The 19400-nt window shown below is 48.1% G+C and overlaps 2 protein-coding genes and 1 non-coding gene across 4 annotated transcripts; 1 reads left to right on the top strand and 2 right to left on the bottom strand.

The window, feature by feature from the left end:
* Positions 1–7189: 7189 nt before the first annotated feature.
* On the bottom strand, positions 7190–7261 carry TRNAP-CGG (transfer RNA proline (anticodon CGG)). The gene has a single exon. It is a non-coding gene; the product is annotated as a tRNA-Pro (tRNA).
* A 167-nt stretch (positions 7262–7428) lies between these two features.
* On the top strand, positions 7429–10876 carry LOC144128640 (reactive oxygen species modulator 1). The gene is made up of 3 exons (XM_077662188.1): positions 7429–7555; positions 8815–8952; positions 10547–10876. The coding sequence occupies exons 2-3, from the start codon at positions 8822–8824 to the stop codon at positions 10653–10655; spliced, it is 240 nt and encodes a 79-aa protein (XP_077518314.1). The 5' UTR covers positions 7429–7555; positions 8815–8821; the 3' UTR covers positions 10656–10876.
* Positions 10877–11731: 855 nt separating this feature from the next.
* Positions 11732–18879, bottom strand: LOC144128639 (tribbles homolog 2-like). 2 transcript variants are annotated; one of them, XM_077662184.1, is made up of 4 exons: positions 18196–18879; positions 16979–17634; positions 13298–13590; positions 11732–13075 (listed from the first exon to the last, which is right to left on the bottom strand). In XM_077662184.1, exons 2-4 carry the CDS (start codon positions 17246–17248, stop codon positions 12616–12618), a joined length of 1023 nt encoding a protein of 340 aa, XP_077518310.1. In that variant the 5' UTR covers positions 17249–17634; positions 18196–18879; the 3' UTR covers positions 11732–12615. The 2 variants fall into 2 exon arrangements, with proteins under 2 accessions (XP_077518310.1, XP_077518311.1); XM_077662185.1 differs by lacking the exon at positions 18196–18879 and adding an exon at positions 17834–17972.
* Between the last annotated feature and the right edge of the window lie 521 nt (positions 18880–19400).

The raw sequence follows: 19400 nt of genomic DNA on the forward strand, positions 1-19400 counted from the left end.
TGCACACTAAAGTTCTCACCCATAAGGGTGCACATCAGCTGTCCCCAGACGAACACGCTTTTGGGTGCCAAAAAGGGTGCAGAGATCAGCACCCTTCAGGAAGGGTGTGCAGCAGGAAAGTTTAGAGGGCGCGCATCAATCAAAGGCTTTTGCTTCATGGGTGAATCAATTGGAGCACCCTTCCAAAATGCATTCGTAGAGGTGTTATGGAAAAATAGTACCCTTTAATGAGGGTGCAACCATTACATTCTCTAAAGTACCATTAATTACACCCTTCCTTAAGGGTGCTGATCTCTGCACCCTTTTTTAGCACCCAACAATTGGAAATGGGTGTTCGTCTGGGGACACCTGATTGACACCCTTATAGGTGAGAATTGGTTTAGTGTGTATAGCTAACTGCAATTGTTTGTTGTCGAAAGTCCTCAAAAAATTCTTTGTGCTGCATCTGCTGCGATGTCCCGGCGTGCCAAGAAAATGCCGCGAAGTTTGGTGCCCGTCTATATACGTTTTCTGCGCATGTCACGCTCCTGATGTGGACTGAAATGCTTGCCCCTGAATTGCCGCGACAGTGCAGGAGCTACATTTTTCGAGCCCTAGTCCTTCAGAAGTTTTACAAAAACATTCGGTTGTTCGACGCAGTTACATTCTGTGTCAGTGCCTCGACTCGGTGCTTTACTGGCGCTCCAGTAACGGCTGAACAAAGGGACAGGAAATGGCCGCATTCAGAGGAGCCCTTAGCAACTCGCAACCCAGCACTCAAGGTACCAAATGCGCTTATTTTGAAAGCGCTCCGTTTCGACGTCGCTTCCAATCTGGAATTATTTACAGCATCAACCTCCTGCAGCTCGTGAAACAGCAAGCGTTTCTTTTCATTTCAGTGACACGTCAGTATATACGGAGAGAAAATATCGCACAGAAGAGAATAGATACAAAAAATGTCGCCTCCAGAATCCATGGTTGCATGGCTATATCACTCCAAACCAAAATTTTTGCACTTCAGAAATTACCGCACGCCATTTTGCTATAGATGCTTTTTTTTTTTTGCTCCACTGCACTTGGAAGAATATTTAGCCCCGGGCCCGCTGGAGCTCAAAGGATTTCTCCGTCTGATTCACCATCTTCCCTACTGTCATTGCTAATAATAAAGTGTTGAACAATCAATCAGTCAAGCTGACAAAGCACCAATCGCTTGTTCTGCGCCTGGTAACTGTCAGCAGTTTTAACTTCGGAGCACATGTACACACCTGGAAATTTAGTCGGCATGCGCGCGGGGCTTTTCAGGTCGTTGGGTTTCTCGCCATTAACAAAAAGCTGATTGTTGATCATCGATATATATATATATATATATTATATATATATATATATATATATATATATATATATATATATATATATATATATATATATATATATGTGTGTGTGTGTGTGTGTGTGTGTGTGTGTGTGTGTGTGTGTGTGTGTGTGTGTGTGTGTGTGTGTGTGTGTGTGTGTGAAAGAAGGAAGGCAGGGAGACATCAGCGGAAAGCGAAGGAGCATAGGGGAGCGTTATGTTTTAATTTGTGGCATTGATTGATGGAGATTGTAAGATAATTTGGAGATTAAAGATGATTGATTAGAAAGCAGAAGAAAAACAACCACGTGCCGCTGGTGGGATCTGAACCCAAAACCCCCGAATTACGCGTCAAAAACGATCACAGGTGGCGCAGGCATCGCCCCGAAAATGCTATGAAATCTATAATCGGATACAACTTAAGTCTGCAGTGAAGCTCCGCCCACATTCAAGGACCGCCGAACAGAATTCCTCCACGACAAAAGAGTAGTCCGATGTTGAAAGGCAATCACAAGAAAAAAAATTGTAAGCTATAGAATTTTTGTACGTGGCTTGTTTAATATATTTGAAAGCTAAAAAGCTTCTTTTGTTCACTGTTATGATTAGCCAGCGGAGTAATACTTTGTGCAGGACGCCTCGAACAGTGGCCCCGTGTTACCAACTGCAGGTTTTTAAAGCGGAAGCTTTACTACGCCAGCCAGCGAGCCATTTCGGCTCGTCGCGCCGTATGCCGTATGTCGTGACTGACCTTGAGCCGCCGTTGCCTAGCAACGCCGCAGCTGCGCTCCAACAGATGGCGCCGCCGTCGACGCCGCTCGCTCCACCAGATGTGCTCCGCTGGGGTAGAGGGAGAGGAGATGTCGCCTCGCGGTGGATATATATATGCGCTTCGCCTCAGTGTATACCTGATACCTGATTTAATATCTGCAGCGGGTCCTTGGACCTAAGATATTAAACGTATTTTTGGAATATGGCAGTGTGCTTGGCTTGAAGCACTCTGGCACGGGTCGGCCTGGTATTGCACTGCCTTTGGGATCGGTTCGGGGCATATTAGCGCGGCGCGTCTTTTCTTTCACTCTTCGCTCTCCTATCCTTTAAACTTCCTACTTTCAGCACGCGGCAGCGAGCGTGGCTCGGCTTGAGCCAGTAGGCAGGCCCATGCTCTTTCCTTTTCCTTATTCCTCTCAGCAACATAAGTCAGTCAGTCAGTCAGTCAGTCAGTCAGTGTATTGTAGTCGTTATGGAGAGCGCGAAAGAGACGCAACAACGACAGAACGAGGCGAGGAAGAGACAACGCGCTCAAGAGACGCCAGAAGAACGCGCCGCACGACTCGAGAAGCGCCGTAACGAAGATGCACAGAGCTTAGAAGTGCCACGTCCCGGAGTGACTCTTCAATTGCGGAAGAGACCGGTTTGAGTTCTCGAGAGCGTCGGAATGAGACGTTGCGTAGACGACGTGCTGAGGAAACGAAGCTTTCGCATTTGAACTGGGGTTAACCAGAGCTAAACCACAGCAAATTTTTTTTAAGTTGTATTTTACTATACCGGCGAAAATTTGACGACATGCCAGGAGCGGATTAATCGGTCAGTCTTCGAGGTGCGATTGAGGGGTTCCTTTCGAACCACGTATTTTTTCAAATTTTTTCGCCGAAGACTGGAATTGAGGAGTTCACCACGGCTTTTCTGTGAAAAATTTCTTGCTTGGAGCCCTCCTCCCCACCCCTCCCACAAATCCGCCCCCTGCAGCACGGATAACATTTGCTGTTGCTGCATGCAGACAGAGAAATGAGTGAACATTTCCTTACCCAGAGTAAGGTAAGGGCCTTCAGCCATCAGTGCACGAGGCCACCTCAGTGATCCGAAATGCACTAGGGTTTAGCAACAGCCAGGGCATGCTCAAATTTCAAAAAGTAGAAGCAAGTATAAGAGGCGGTCAAAGGAGTGGTGAAGGACAGGAGAGCGGTTTAGATGGGGGAAGAAAATTGCCGTTTGCTCTGAAGGAACTCAGCACAACCATATGGCTAGGTGACAATTATCACCACCCCTATACAAAGGGGATGCTACCCATTGCCTGCCTGCCTGCCTGCCTGCCTATCATAACATATGCGGCCACCTCTTCGCCCAAATGCATAATGAAAATTTTTTCTGATGAACTTGAAAACGCACAAAAGTGACGCTTAATGTCAACAACTGTAGCGCTCTGGAAAGAGAGCAAGAAAAACGGTTCCTTCATAATCCTAAACACTAATTATGCCCATTGAGCAGTCAAGAGTATGGAAATGAGCGGCTCGTTATGACATGCATATGAAGGAAGCCTGTGCGATGAAATCACGTTTGGTGATTTCGTAGTGCGAACTTAAAGTGCAGTGAAATTGGCAGTGGTCTAACGCGCATCAAAGGGGCTCTGAAAGGGGCTCTCAATAAAGGCTCGGTATGCCTGAGATGGTAAAGGATGCCGATTCACGAATATACTCCAACAAGATTTTTTTTAATCCCGTAATTGTGCAGAAGCTGTTATCTGTAGTCAAAATTTTAATTTCAGCGTCCTTGCGACTTTCTGTCCCATCTCGTCACATTTTGCACGCTGAAAGGTCGGCGCTCCGCCGGCTCCACGCACTCGGCCCCAGCATCGGCTGGCCACGCGCGCGGGAGTTCCCCGGAGGGCGGAGCTTCCTGACCCTCCGGATCGACACGGCTGACTGACCGCGGTCATGGCACCTGCGTGATGTCTTAAAGAATCTAACCAATAGCCACCTCTTAAGCGACGGACGCAGACTTGTCTTTACAAAAGAAGAAAATGAAGTAAAAGCAGAATAAAGGCGCGGTGCAACAAATGACATCCATGTGAAAATATTCTGAGGCATTGCTTCGGCGAGCCTGCTATGCTTACGTGGGCCAACCTATTTCTGATGTATTCCGCCCATTAGCTATCACTTGTTGCGTTTTTTTTTGCCCTTTGCTGTAGTACTAATATTTCTTGCTTCTGTCTGAAAAAGCGGCTCCGAAGTCGTTCACTAATGAGCGATATTGCCAGTGCAACATACATGGAGCCCATCGAAGTGCGATTAATTGACGGGGAAAATTAAACTCACGCATTGGTGTTGAAACGCTTCGAAACAAGTGATCTGCTCGTAAGGGGAAAAGGTTGCTCAACAGGCACGTCAAGCATAAAACACTACAGCTGCAGATGCCGACAAGCGCGGTTGGGTTGAATGCCATCGCCGAGAGCGCGAAATTGCGAAAGAAAAGGCTGCCTTTTCGAGACGCGAGACACTTGTTCGTTAGAGCTTCTCTACTCCTTTCTAACCTTTATATCTTCCTTTCTTCGCGAAACCCCGGAGCGACTGCGAGCAGCAGTCATCTGGATTGTGAAACGCATGTGATATCAGACTCCGCGGTCAGTGACACTATAAGGACACGTGGACCCTGCCCGGAGATTTCAAGGCACAACTGAGCCTTTGTGAGGCTTAGTGTTGTGGAGAGAGGGCGCTATGGGCAGCGCAAGCGAACTCGGGCAAACTGCGCGGTGGATTTGCTTAGAGCTAACGGACGAGCAATTAAATAACGAGAAGAGGCGACCGCTGTTGCGATGTTTCCTGCAGGAAAGCAATCGCGCGACCGGCTGGCTAACAAGGAGCGACGACGCGCATCCAACGCAAGTCGCGATTTCAACACTCTCGGAGAGAGAGAGAGACAGAGATGGAAAGAGATGAAGAAAAAAAGAGAGAAGAAGAAAGAAAAAGAAAGATAGAGGAGAGAGCGTGATTCGCACCGGCTTTCCTCTCCTTTATTGGGACCAAACGCGACGCGAACTACGTGGCGAAGGCGACGCAGCCGCTGCGCACAGCAGCGGTCTGTTGCATCACTAACGCGAACGAACCAACGCCCCGCTTCGCCATGGGCAGCCGGAGCGATGAAATAGCTCGAACGGTTCCCTTGAAAAACACAGCGAAAGCAAGCGAAAGAGAAGCCCGTTGCAGCTAGCTTGAGCAACTACTCGCCGCCGACGGCTCGGCGGCGCGCGGTGACGAAAGAACCCGAAGACGACGCAAGAACGCCGCTCGCGCCGGTTCTTGCCGCTGGACGTGGCCCTTGCGCGCCGGTCACAATCGGCTGATCAATGTGTCGGAATTCTCAGGAGGATCCGTCGGGTCGTCACCGCAATAGGATATACCGGCCGATTCTGGCCACACATCGCGGACAGGTGCCGCGAGCCGCTCTGAGGGAGTGGCGGCGGCGGCGGTCGTGCAACAGGTGCACTTGCGAAACACTGAACATGCATTAAGCGGCATGGTTCATCAACCCCCTGGGCTTTGTCCAGAAATGCGGCGTAGTTGAGGATACGCTTCGTACACGTGTCACCGAATACCGGTAAAGAGGAGCCCTAGCAAAACTTCTAATAGAAAAACTAATAGCCTATTAGGTTGTCGACAACTAATAGGCTATTAGTCTAATAAAACTAACCGCAAACACAAAATTTCATAGGCTATTAGAATAATTCTATTAGTTTTCTGCTCTATTAGTATACTATAGCCCCCATCCCAGTTAAAAACCAAGTGTCTCCAATAAGGAAATTTAATATTTTTTTGGAAAATCTAACAAATCATACATTACACTCAAGAAACAGCTACTACAGTCACACACCTAACATAAGCCTAACACATATCCATGTGTACAATAAACTGTTGCTTCTGCTTATATGTCCCATATGTGGGACTCTCATAATTATAACCTATAACAAAATATTATAACAAAGTAAGGTAAATACAAAATAAGGTAAGGTATACATGCAGCCTTCTGACTGTATATTCCCCATTTTCAAATGCAGCCTTCTATTTGGATAATAAAATAACTAATACAGAAATGTATTAGCCTAAAACAACTGCTTATTAGACTAACTGGAAAACTTGTACATCATGTGCAAAATTATATGATACTGATATGGAAACTTATACTTCAAATACGAAATTGCATTAGACTAATACATAAACTCATACATCAAATACAAAAAGGTATTAGACTAATACAAACTTCTATTAGAATTTTTGCTAGGGATAGAAAGGCGCAGTATCTTGCTCACTCTCGCTGGACGCCTCAACCGCGCCATGAGGATTGGTCGAAGGAAAAGAGGAAGAACCGCCGTTGTGGAGAATTCCGCATCAATATCGACCACCTTGGGTCCATTTACGAGCACTTACACCGCACGTCACAGAGGAGGAGGAGGAGGATGAGGAAAAACTTTATTCGAGGCCAGTGCTAGCGCCAGGACTCTGTAACCTTTCCCATTTCGCTTAAAATAGGCCGCCGCGGCCGGTGCTGCGTCCTCGAACTCAGCAGCCGTACACTGTAACCACTGAGCCACCGTGGCGGATCGTGTAACTCTGCTGTTCTGAAACCTGAAGCAATGTTGAGGGGTGAAAGAAAAGAGATAGAAGGAATATACGGGGGTTACATGGAATAAAAAAAAACAGCTTGTTCGGTAATTATACATATTTATTAGAGCCAGTAAGATTAGCCTGACAAATTATGACAGGACTCGAAATGCATAGGGGAAGCAATAAATTATAATTTCGAGAGGATTCACGCAGCCAGCAATACGACCATGAAAAAACGGTAAATGAAATCATCATCAGTTACTACGCCCACTGAAAGGCAATGGTCTCTCCAATTAACCTTGCCCTTTGCCAGCTGCTGCCACCGTATGCCCGCAAAGTTCTGAATCTGACCCGCCCACCTTTGTGCCGCCCCTTCTACACTTGCCTTCAGGCATTAACACATTGCAGTTGGTGCAAACGCGGATCACATAGTGCTATGTCAATGAAAGTGCAGTAGGGAAAAAAAAAAACTTCCAACAAAAATGGGCTCAGCCGGGATTTGAACCCGGGACCTCTCGCACCCGAAGCGAGAATCATACCCCTAGACCACTGAGCCACGTAAGTGTTGGTGTTAAATACCCTATTTAAACAAAACTGTTGTTTTTGCGTGCTTTATTGCAGGAAAGCAGTAATACTTAACAAAATGATCTCAATGAGTCCTACTGTTATATTGAGCAAGCTTAATTATTTTACTCCTATGCAGCTTTAATGTATATTTGCTTCCTAGAATATAAGGAAGGTATCGCTAAGGGCATCACACCATGGCCGACTGCTGATTTGCTCGCTGAAAAAGGCTCACCGTTTCTTGAATGTTTTTGTGTGTGTTGGAATAAGAATTGTTCTGTCCCAGGTAAGCTTTATTCGTCGATGCAGACACAGAAGCGTGCCTCATTAATTCTTTGCAGTAAACTCTTCTTTGAGGGCGTGGTGTCTGCTTGTTTTGTCACATGGCTGCAGTAGCACGACTTCGTTGTGTTATTATCGTTTAAGTGAGCTTGTACAGGCAATTTCATCACTTCCTCCAGCGTGTGCTTACACCCTAGTAAAACGTCAGCGTTGTCTTTATTAGCTGCATGCAATTGTGTTGGAATGGGTGCCGATTTTTATAGATGGACCAGATAGGCGCCAAGCTAACTGCTGCAGTGACTCTTTCACGTGCATTGCAGCTCTATTCACAGGGAGAAGCGAAGACTTGGAATCAAGACCTACTGAACTAGAAACCTGCACACTTGGCACTGCTCCAGCGCGCACCTTCTAGTTCATGCTTTTTGCTCCTAGGGAAGGGCATCTACGGGCGGCGTGGCGCTACAATTTGCCTGTTGAGCAAGATGGTGTTGGTTATTTTACTTCAAAAATGTAGAAGTTTTGTCATTTGTCTACGTTTTGAGTATTCATCATTCATCCATTGCCTTAGCAAAGATACCAGAAAGTCTCACGCATGCATGCGCGCAAACAGAATATTCGCCGCTAAGATTTAAAGAAATGTCATATATGCATCGTTCATTACTAGGTTTGCAAATATTAAGACAGGACAAATGCACAGGGAGGCAGTGAGAGTAGAGAAATCATTTGTGAAAAGCAGACGATGATGATGATCATGACACAAACAGGTCAACCGAGCGGCCTCGATGGCCATAAAGTTAACGAAAGTTGGCGCACGCAGTCCCATAGGACCCCGCCAAGTGTGCAGGTCTCTAGTTCAGTAGGTATTGTTTGGAATGATTGGCATTGCAGGTGTGGAATTTCTGAAATGTGCCTCGAATTGTTTGTATGCGTGCACTCCCACTGCAAGTGATCGCGAATCGCATTGCTTGCTCCAACTAGATTGGTAGTGTCTGCGAGATGCCGTTCGACATTGCATATGCAGTTATGGGAAAGATGCGTTCTAACAGCCCATTATATGTGTCGGGTCTAGTGTCCGTCGAAGGTCAAGCCTAAAGAGCTATCGCACAGCTTGAGAGTCTCGTTACGTTAAGCCAACCACCTGAAATTAAGCCGCCTTTACAAATGCCTGGTATTCATGCCTAATGCATGCACGCACGGCTGCAACCTTGTACCTAAATCGTAGATCGGTTGTCAAAACTTGCGTCTCAAACTTTCTGTGTTCAGGAAAGCAATGCCCGTGCCGGTGCAAGGCGCCTACCAACGCGGTCCGAGCTGCTGGGACCGTGTGAAAATGGGGTTCACGATTGGCTTCTGCGTGGGTATGGCATCAGGAGCACTCTTCGGAGGTTTTTCTGCTCTCAGGTAAGAAGCCCTTCAGCGCCCGTGTACTCCGAAAGCGCACTTCACTTCATATCAAGTTCATTTGGCACTAGGATACTCTTTTGGCAAGTCAAAGTGCCGAGAGGCACTGATTGAAAGAGAAGTGCTGTGCACCTGAGCAAACTTTTGCGTCTATGCAATGGGTACCGCAGCTTCTCAACGGTTTCACGTTATGTACTCTCAGCAACGATTGAAACGCGAACAAGAAAGCTGAGTTGGCAACACAAAAACACCCACATATTTGTTCTTAGAGAGAAAATGCAATCGTGGTTGATTAATGCATCTGTAGACGAGTCTTCACGCCTTTGAAGTTAAAAGAACCTCAGCTAGTATTGAGGTTCCCCTGGCTAAGACATTCTTATTTTGCATTTCGTGGCTCAGTTGTCTTGTTCGTGTTTCATTTTCTGCTGATAGTACACATCTACTGTGGCACTCCTGTACCAAATGTGCAGCAGCTTGTATCCTTCTGATACTCTCTGCAGTGATAAAACTTGCAATTGTAAGCAGGAAAAAAGTCTAAAATTACATTAAAAGCTGTGTGGCAAAGTGTGAAAGACTATGTGATAGGTATAGTATTTCGAGACAGAGAGCATTGTGGTTTAGAGGGCAGAAATCAAGAGGAAGAAATGGATTTGGATGGGATGGATAATGCAGGAAACAGGTAATGAACACACTGTTGGAGTAATAGAAAGAATTCTGGGGAAAGAGAAATATGGCCATAGGCAGCAGTCAGTTGGGCAGATAAGATATGGAAATCTTCTGGGATAGCGTTGCTGCAGCTGGCCCAGGATAGGGCTATGTGGAGGTTTATGGGAGAACTCTTTATCCTGCAGTAGTTGCAACCTGGCTGAAACGAGTGCCAGAGTTTCTGGTTTTGCTCTGCTAATCTTGGTGTCATCTTTACTTCATCACTATATAGTGTGGCAAGATCATTTTTTAGTACTTTTACTTCTCTCAATTATACTGTGGATCTCCTGCCAGTGCCCATGCATATTAGATGATGTTGCATGGAGATGCGCCACATCTCCATGCGTCCTTTCGAATTACTGCACAATAGAAATGGTGCTGGTAACTGGCTATTTAAAGCACTGCTTGTCATTAGCTTGTCATCAGCGCCTTTCACGTCATTTCTTACCCCTCCTTTTTGCGCTCTTTGCATCGTCGCCTAGCTCTGTCTACTTCTGCATTATCATTATCTACTTGTGGCGTGTTTATTTGAAACACATTTGTGTCGATATCTGCCATGCATGGTTTTTTGATGTGTCTTATATTTGAATAGTTTTGGTTGAGTTGTGCAGTTTCTGGAAAGCTCCGTGCATGACTTCACAGCTTTTTCTGCATTTACAGGAGCTACTCAGAAATAGAAGGTTGAGCTGTACTCACTGGAGAGATTCAGGCACCAATGAAATTGTACTCTGTAATGTTGCATAATGTTGCCTTTGCCGTGGAAGTGCTAAATGCTGGCATAATCATCATGGATAGCGGCCATCACTTTAAGGTTGTTGTTTTGGGCCGAGAGCTTGCTATATTTTTAATGCTGCATTCTCAAGTTGTACTTTTTATGTGTTGCTTACAGGTACGGCCTGAGGGGCCGAGAGCTGATCCAGAGCGTTGGCAAAGTGATGCTTCAGGGTGGTGGTACATTTGGGACATTCATGTCTATAGGAACTGCAATAAGATGCTGATATAAAATGCACAGCAGGAGACTTACTTGGCTCATAGCTCTTCCATGCTAAGATGCATTACAAAGCATCATGGTGTGTAGAAAGAAATGTGTTTGCCTGTGCATTATCGAGCTGTTCAAAAGACGACAGTGTACCTTATACCCGTATAAAGATAAGCTTTTTTGATGCTATTCAGCGTTTAACGAGACTCCATGTTTAATAAAAGAACAACCACACTGAAAGCTTGCTGATGTGAATACAGAAAACACAAGGTGCCATTTCTCCAGTATCAGAGGAATGGAAAGCACCTGTCTACCTTTTGTCTAACAAAAGAAAAAACCCCCTTTCGAGAGCACTTCCATAAGCCATTAGTAGATGTTAATTTATGGTCTTCTGTAGCAATTATCATCTCTTCGCTTAACTGTAGAAAATGAAAATTGGTCTTTGGGGAAAGGAAATGGTGCAGTATCTTTTATCACATCTTGGTGACACTTGAACTGGGCTGTAAGGGAAGGGATAAAGGAGGAACTGAAAGAAGAAAGGAAGAGGTGCCATAGTGGAGGGCTCCGGAATAATTTCGACCAACTGGTGATCTTTAACATGCAGCCACATTGCACAGCACAGGGGTGCCTTTGTGTGGGACTGTAGACAATTGTCACCTCATTCAGTGTGGAGCTACCCTAAGCACTGGGTTAAATTTTAGCAGCAAATTGGTGCTTGTTTCATGGCACAGTGTGACAGGGAATTTGTCCATGCTTCACAAATATTGCAGAAGCTAGCCTTTTTTAAAGAAAAGCTATGAATTTTTAGTTACTTTGGCGAGACATTGTCTGGCCTACGCTTTAGATTATTCCTTAAACTGGGCTTATGTCTGCGTTATTCTCTGAAGTTGCTCGGATATATCTGCTTCAGTGAAGAAACTTTTTCCCAGTACATTCTTGCTTTTGTTGGTCAAGACTAGGCCCACATACGCTTTCATAATTGGCCAGGCTAATGTAATTACCTATATACATAAGATGCCTAGTGCCTTTTGGCAGAACTGTGCATGTGGGCTGTTTTTAGCACAGACATGGGGCAAGAAGTGAGACAACCACATGTTTGTTTGCGACAGAGAGGTACCATGTTTATTTATATATACAATGGAATCCCAACTACTACACACATCACTCAAGCCAGAACAAACCACTGACATGTTTTGCATCCACTGAGACAACCCTACCCTTTCTCCTTCAATGCACTAGCCTGTTCCGCAAAAGTATTCAATTGTGGGGAGTGCCAGTCCCCTGAGTTTACTTAAATAAATTTAGTCGTCACAGACAAGACACAGAAGAAGAGGGACCACAAGAAAACACAACAGTCATTTTTGCACATTCATCAACAGCATTGATCGTAGTAGGTGTAGGAGAGAGTTCATTGGTGCTTTTCGGTCTTCTCTCGACACACACACGATTGCACGGTGCCGTATTCTGCGATTCCCGTCGGCTTTCTCCCTTTTTTTCGCTTCTCGCTTCGAGTCGATGTGCACAAAGGCAGCTCATGCGTCGGAATGGATAACTATGTGAATGAAAGGCGCCCCCTCTCACCATATGAGACACAAGAGATGATGGGACAGTGGGAAGGTGGCCTGTACAGTAAACGACTCAAAGCTCGAGCAGGAGGCTGCTGTCCGCACACAGCAGCAAAACCTGGTGGTGGGCATCTGCCCTTGACGCAGCTTTGTTGCCTCTTTGGAAGTGCTTAGGAAGAGCCGCCACCACCTTTAAGGCTGACAGCTGCAGCTTCTTGTTGGACAGTTCACAGGGTTGGGGGAGAAAAAAATATAAAACAGCTGCAGCAAGGCGGCGCATCATCGGTCACGGTGGTGGTATAGGAATGGCGGTTCGCGGCAATTGATGCTGCGGCCACCCAGCAGTTGTTGGCGACCCTCCAGCCCAGGTGCACGGCAGTGAGATCCCCGGCCAGCGACTAGGTGGTGCGAGCATCAGTCCAGCGCAACACAGTTTGGCACGGTTTGGTCCACGTCAAGCCGCATAAGGCACCCATCGCGATGCGGGCTGCTCTGAGGGTTTGTGAACCACGGGTGGGAGAGCAGCTCTTGGGCAGTGAGGCGCTCTGACGGATCACGGCGGAGGAGTGACCGTACGAGGCAGCGTGCCCGGGGGCTCAACGACTCCGGCACCGTGAAGTGGCCCCGGCGGATCTTGGCAAACAAGATGCTGGGATCGCCGTCATGGAAGGGGTAGCGACCCACGAGCAGCGTGTACAGCATGACACCAAGACTCCAGCAGTCAGCTGCCCGACCACTGTAGCGGCCGCTGGTTGAGCTGCTCAGGATCTCGGGGCTAACGTAGGCAGGGCAGCCATGCTTGTCACTCAGGAGGTCGTCATCGAAGTCCTCCAAGACCACGGCATCCTCTAGTGTCTCCAGCTTGATCCGTGTTCTGCACAAACAACAAGAAAAAAAGAATGTGTCAATTCACAGTATGTGCGCCACATGGCCACTGGACCCTCGGACTACTACTACTGCACACTCAAAATTAAGAACTATTACTGCTATAAACAGTGAGGTTTGTGTGCATTTTTATAAATGGCACTAGCCCTGCACTACAGGTGGCTGACCGCTGTGCAAGGTACAAGCATGCTGACACTTTTTTGGCACTCACCGTTCGGGGTCCTCGAAGACAAACTTGCGGAGCTTGAGGTCGCGCAGAACCACACCAGCATTATGGCAGGCATGCACTGCTGAGGCCACTTGACGGAAGAGACTGAGCGCCTCAGACTCCCGCAGCCGCCGCTTGGAGCGCACATATGAGTGGAGGTCACCGTACGAACGCTTGAAGAAGATGTAGCACTGTGACTCGCCCAGAAGCACCTCTTCTACCTGGTTGACGTGGTCGTGGCCATCGAGGCGCAGGTGCGCTGCCAGAGCTTGTTGCCACCGGTCAATGGGGATCACCTGGACAAAGGTGAGCGAGCCATGAGGTGCAAGGCAAGGAACGTTTGAAGAGCCATGCTATCTGGCACTATGGAAGGACACTATAGTCTGATACAGCTCAAGGTTGAAGCTGCACATGCCCCTCAAAAGAGGCCCTCTAGCCAATGTCGTCAACATATTTTTCACAACGCCATGGTTAATCTTAATGCCTAATAAGCTGTGGTTATTCCTCCATTCAAATGCCACCCCCTGCAATTTAACGCTAGCAGGTCCAAGGGGAGCAATTGGTCAAGGGGGAGAATCTGCCAATGCCATTGGATGGAGGGGCTCCTTTGAGGGGATTTGCCACTTTGCTCTAGAGTTTTATTCAACTATAGGCTGTACTGGTAAGCTGCATTACTGCTGATGCCATTTTAACACTCCCCCAAAGGTCTGCAGGCCACTAGTTTGATCCCGCCACTACACCTGTATCTGAATGCAATTATTATTTTAAATTCAATACACTTTTCACTTTGGCTTCGTTTAATTTGCTTCTAGGAGCATGTAGAAAGCCACTTCTAGGCATTTTACTGTAGTAGTTTTGCTATAATGTTAGTGCACAAGAGGGTTAGGTCTAAAATCGTGCGATTATGACGATGTGAACAATAGTTTGTCCTATGCAAGAATTTTATCCATAGCACAAAAAATAGTGTTCCACATTTATGCATGGCTCAAATAAGGGCCATTTCAGTACGTTCTTTCAGATAGATTTTCACACTAGGTAAATGAAGTCGCATTAAGCTGCATAGCTCCACAGTAACAATTGGAGATCCAATAGTAAGCACTTATAAGCAGCACTTTCATGTCGATTACATTCTCTTATTCTCTATGAGGGCTACACAAGGACACTGTTTAAATATAACTTCAATCATCAGTCCATACCGCATCCCTGTCGCATTACCTAGTAAAACATTCTCCTTGAACTGTTGAGAACAAATGCAGAGTGCCTCAACATGCATGTACACACAGCGGTCCAGTGAACAATGCAGCGGTGCATTGCACACCAAGACAGCCCTCAAGTGCACATGTATTACATGGCAAGCTTGGAGCGATAAAAACCATCATGACATGCTTTCTTGTCCCTATGGTTAAATCCGAAACGCATGACTGCCCGGTTTCTAAAAGCACAGGTGTGAGTGGACACTGTGTACACTGTTCAGTGAGCATGAGTCCAATTTCACGGCAGCAAGGAAGCCAATTACAGTGCTAACAAAGCAGCCCAGCGATTACGCTTTGCCGAGATGCTTAGTAAACGCGTGCGTGCCGTAGTAGACTGTGCGCAAATTGTTGCCGGTCGCATCGAAGGGCTCCGTGAGCACGCCGGACGGGCCACGATGTCAACCCAAGGTCGCAAGAACGTCGCCACAAGCCTGACAATGCTCGAGCGAAGGTTATCGTCGGATTGCGACAAACAGCGGCTGCTTCCGATACTCGAGCGCCCTGCGACCCCCGGCGGACGTTTGCCGCAGATTGCGCACACTCGGCGGCGGCCGAATCCTGCGGCTGCACTGCCGCCGAAGGGTAGCTAGCAGCCACGATAGCGGCGATAGGTGGAAACGATTGCATCACTCCCTGCAACGGAGCTGCGCGCCATAGCTAGCCAGCTAGCTGCCACGTTTGGGCAGCTCCGGCCAACGCGTTTCCGCTCCGTCTGCGGACACGTGTTCGGTTCAACTGCACCGGTCCGCGCACTGCCAACGCACGGAAATGCGACACAACTTCTCCCTCGATCATCTTTTTCCTTTTTTTTTCGCGCATTCTACCCCGTTTGCTTCGGGCATTTTCTCCCGATGTAGCGGTGCCAGATTAATTGCGAATGTCTAACCGCCACACGCAGCGGGTCCTGAAGCAAGCCAAATGCGCCAACACGGCGAGGAGAGACCAAGAGCTGCGTTATTAAATGGCCATCAGTTTATAAACAAAACGAGCGAGCGGATGATTTTTGTTTGTATGCATCGTTTGTAGCATGTATCCACATATTTGCACACGCCTGATCTAATCACAACAGCTTACATGATCCCCGATCACACATAAGGAAATCCACAGGTTGGGCGAAGCGCGCTGACACGCGTACGGTTTCGCACTTTTCGGACTGGAATAAGCAATGTATTACAAGCGATTTTAATCGCCAAGAAGCCACGCAAGGAAGGCGCCCCTTCTACGGCCCGTCTGCAACGCTTTCGGCGGGCGGCATTTTCCGAAATAATTCCGGTTCGTGAGCGTTTCCAGCTGCTCGGGGGCCCCGCAGCTGTGTCCGGGATTGGGCGGCCGGATCCGGCGTAACGGGTCCTCCATTCAGTTCCGGCCGGAGCCGATTTGCTTGCGCGACAGGAACGCTCTCTTTGTTCTCGCGAAGCAGCGCGCAGGCATTCCATCGCCATGAAATGGCGTACCGTGAAGTCACACGAGGGGTGACTCGAGCGACGAAAGAGGTCTGAGTCAAAAGGCAGCGTTGCCGCAAGACAGGATGCTACGCGTAAACACGCAGCAGCGCGATTGGGCATCGCGGGATGCAAGAGGGGGCCCCGCGCTGACAGACAGAAAAAAGCGGCGCGCGCTCTTCCTGTCCCGATATAGTCGTGCCCGGGGCCGAAAACCAGCGCCCACGTCACGCTAGGGGCGCAACCAGCGGTTCGCATTTAGCCGCTTTTGCGGGCTCTGGAATCCGGCCAGGGCCCCGGGTCCTCTCGATTTATCCACGCGCCTGAGAGGGGGAGGTCCTGCGCCACAGCAACAACAGCGTCCTCGCGAAATGAATCAGAGCGATGAGCAGCTTTCCCAAAACGACTCCCGTGCGCGTCTTTTTAACCGTTGTGGCGCGCAAGGTACCGCGCACACCGGCGGTGCGGCACCCTGAAAATAGCCGGAGCGCGCGCCGCCGCCGCCGGGTCGACAACCTGTTGCCTCTCAAAGGGGTTAGCGCCGCCGCCATAGCGGCCAACTCGTCAATTCTTTTTCTTTCGGTCGCCACCAAAGAAAACCAAAACAAGGCGGAAGTCCCGCCGCTCGCTGGCGAGGTCGCCCGGCCCCCTTTGGACAATGGGGGTGCCGTGCGGCGCGGCGACGCTTTTGTCCGGGACAGAAGCTACAGCGGCCACTATTTACTGGTAAATGCGGGCCCCGGCTGGTGCAACGCAACCCTATTTGTGCGTAAGACGCGACAAGTCCCGTAATGCGCGCTTTCTACAAAGAAAGAAATAAGGCTGCCATGAAGCGTCCGCTGGAATTTCCACCGCGTGTTAAAGCCACTTCGTAAACGGCTGGCGATCAACAGGAAAACGCTCACGGCCGGAAAGCACGCGCAAAAATAAAGCAAAGAAGCGTTGGGCCAGGAGAGGAAAAAAGGTGCGTGACGCAAAGCGAAGCTCACCTTGCAGGAAAATTCCTCCTGCGTCTGCACGTTGATGCTTCTGTACATGGCACTGCCTTCGAGTTGGTCCAAAAGAATGTACCGCCCGCCGACCAGGCTGGCGGAAAAAGGCTCCCGGTTGCAAGGGAACACGGGCGGCGTGGCAGGCTGAAGATTTGGGCTGAGGCCCCCGGCGCTCCCGAGACAAGCGCCATCGGGAGCTTTGTCGAAGCTGTGCGGCCTTTTCTCCTGGGCCACTTGGATATCCACCGAGAGACGTGCCACACTCATGCCGATCACCGGACAAACAGCGCTTGTTTCAACGCTGGCACACGGGCTTCTTTCTCAAACGAGCGTTGAAGATCGCCGACGGCCGCTGCTTTTATCCGAGGCACCGCCGCTTGCGCGTGGCCGGCCCACTGGCTTCTTGTTTCAGTACGTCGTAACAAACATCGTTTCGGTTGCGAAAATTCGGCGGTTTCGAGATGCGTTGCGCCGCGCGAAGAATGCCAGCTGCTCGTCAATGGTGTCAACGAAGAACGAAGGGCAACTTGCGTCCCGATGCGGCAACAGCGCGCCCACGTCGGCGAACAATGACTCCGTGAACTAGTTTTGTGAGGTGGGGTTGGTCGCGTCGGTTGTCGTTTTTAGGCGTCTGCGAGTTGACTCCTTCCAAGCTGCGAGGTAGAGAAAAAGAGAGATGAAAATATCGGCACACACAGGAAAACGGCGGGCCTGCGCCGACGTAGCATACAGACAAAAGGCCCGACCGTTGAGGAAAAGGATACGCGTGGCATCTCACTCGGTTTACATCGCGGCACACGTGTCCACAACTACACAAAAGCAGACCTGCATCTCAGCACAAAAATTGCGCACCCGTTCACAGCGGAGCAGAGGACGTATCAAACATCCAGCGGAGTCCGAACAACAAGCGCGAAGCGAAGCCTTGTGCGTCGGACGAGAGCTTGTTTTCAAGGATGAGAGAAAGACTCGATAGAACGCAGCAACGTTGGGCGCTATCTGTTTCGATCAATAACGCAATGTTTTCCCGGAGACGGACGTTCAAAATATGGTTGGTTCAGCTCACTAGACACTGTGACACCAAAAAGTTTATCGTGACATAATGGGCTACAAGCGCTGAGCGAATTTCAGTGACCTTATGGAAAAACTAATTCCAACGGGGAAAAAGCAATTGCGACGATTCGCCAGCGCTGAGGAGGAAGGCAGAAAATACGCACCTTGATCGGTGTTGTTTCCCGGCAGGGTGGCAGCATATGATGGCTTGTAAGTTATTCCAATGTGCAGTCGTCTTCGTGGTGAGCCGAGATCAACCGACGGCAATAGCCAACGTGCCGGCCTACCCCACACAGGAACAGCTACAAACTATGGAAAGGCAACTTACGCACCGCCATTGTGCAACCCGAAGGCAGACGCGGAGGGATACAAGAGGAGGAGGCGTCAGGACGGTTCCCACCCCGGAAGAACCTATGACGTCAATATAATTTATACAGTTTTAGCAACTCTAGCTGACTCATTTAGGTTCAAACTATGTTAAATAAGCGCTTGTTCTCAGTAATATCTTCTGAACGTCTTGTCTGAAGAAAACAAACGTGGCCAGATTCAAAGTGGACTATTTCTTGTAGCGCGTGACGCGTTTGACGAATAGTGACGCATGTTTGATGTTACGAAATTTGGAAATCTCAGGCGTTGACGCAACTGTTCGGCGGTAGTTGCCGCGCAATTTTTTTGTTGTCCGTGAAACATTTCAAAGAAATTGTTGACTGCCTGTGTAAGTTACTAACCATGAGTCGCGCTTGTGCAGTTCACTCTCTCTACGAATAATTCTTGCGGTCCTTTCACGGCACAAAAAAAGTAACGTCAACACGCATTGTTCATAGCGATCCGCCGTTAATGTAGCAAGTGTTTTATGCACTGATCTCCTCTAGGAGGCTAGTGAGATCAGTGGTTTTATGCTATCCTCGTGAGGCGTAGATGCTAATAACTTTTGCAAGAGGTATCTTGGTAGTTATAAACCTATCTTGGTAGTTATAAACGCCTGTGCAATGCATATAGCCGAATTATTCCGTCGTCAGAAAGAATAAATGGAAGCTAAACCAATTACAACTGGTGACTGTTTTTATTTACGAAGTTACTGGGTTGTTTAGAGGTACACTTGTTTTCGGTTACGGCAATTTTCTGCACCTTTTTATTCGCTTTGATTTGCTACAGCAACAAGATGCACCGTTGCTTGCTTGTAATAAAAAAAAGGAAATTTTACTAACAATATAATACGGGAACAATTAGCGAATCATCGTTTTCCTGCCACTGATTTTAAACATTGCACTCTATATCAAGCAGTTTATGCTGTGGTTTGTACCTTTTGCGATATATACATCAAGTCACTGTACTTCATAGAAAGCGAAACTCACAGACAATGGCGGTG

This window comes from Amblyomma americanum, chromosome 4, assembly GCF_052857255.1.
Source record: "Amblyomma americanum isolate KBUSLIRL-KWMA chromosome 4, ASM5285725v1, whole genome shotgun sequence".
Classification (NCBI taxonomy): Eukaryota; Metazoa; Arthropoda; class Arachnida; order Ixodida; family Ixodidae; genus Amblyomma; species Amblyomma americanum.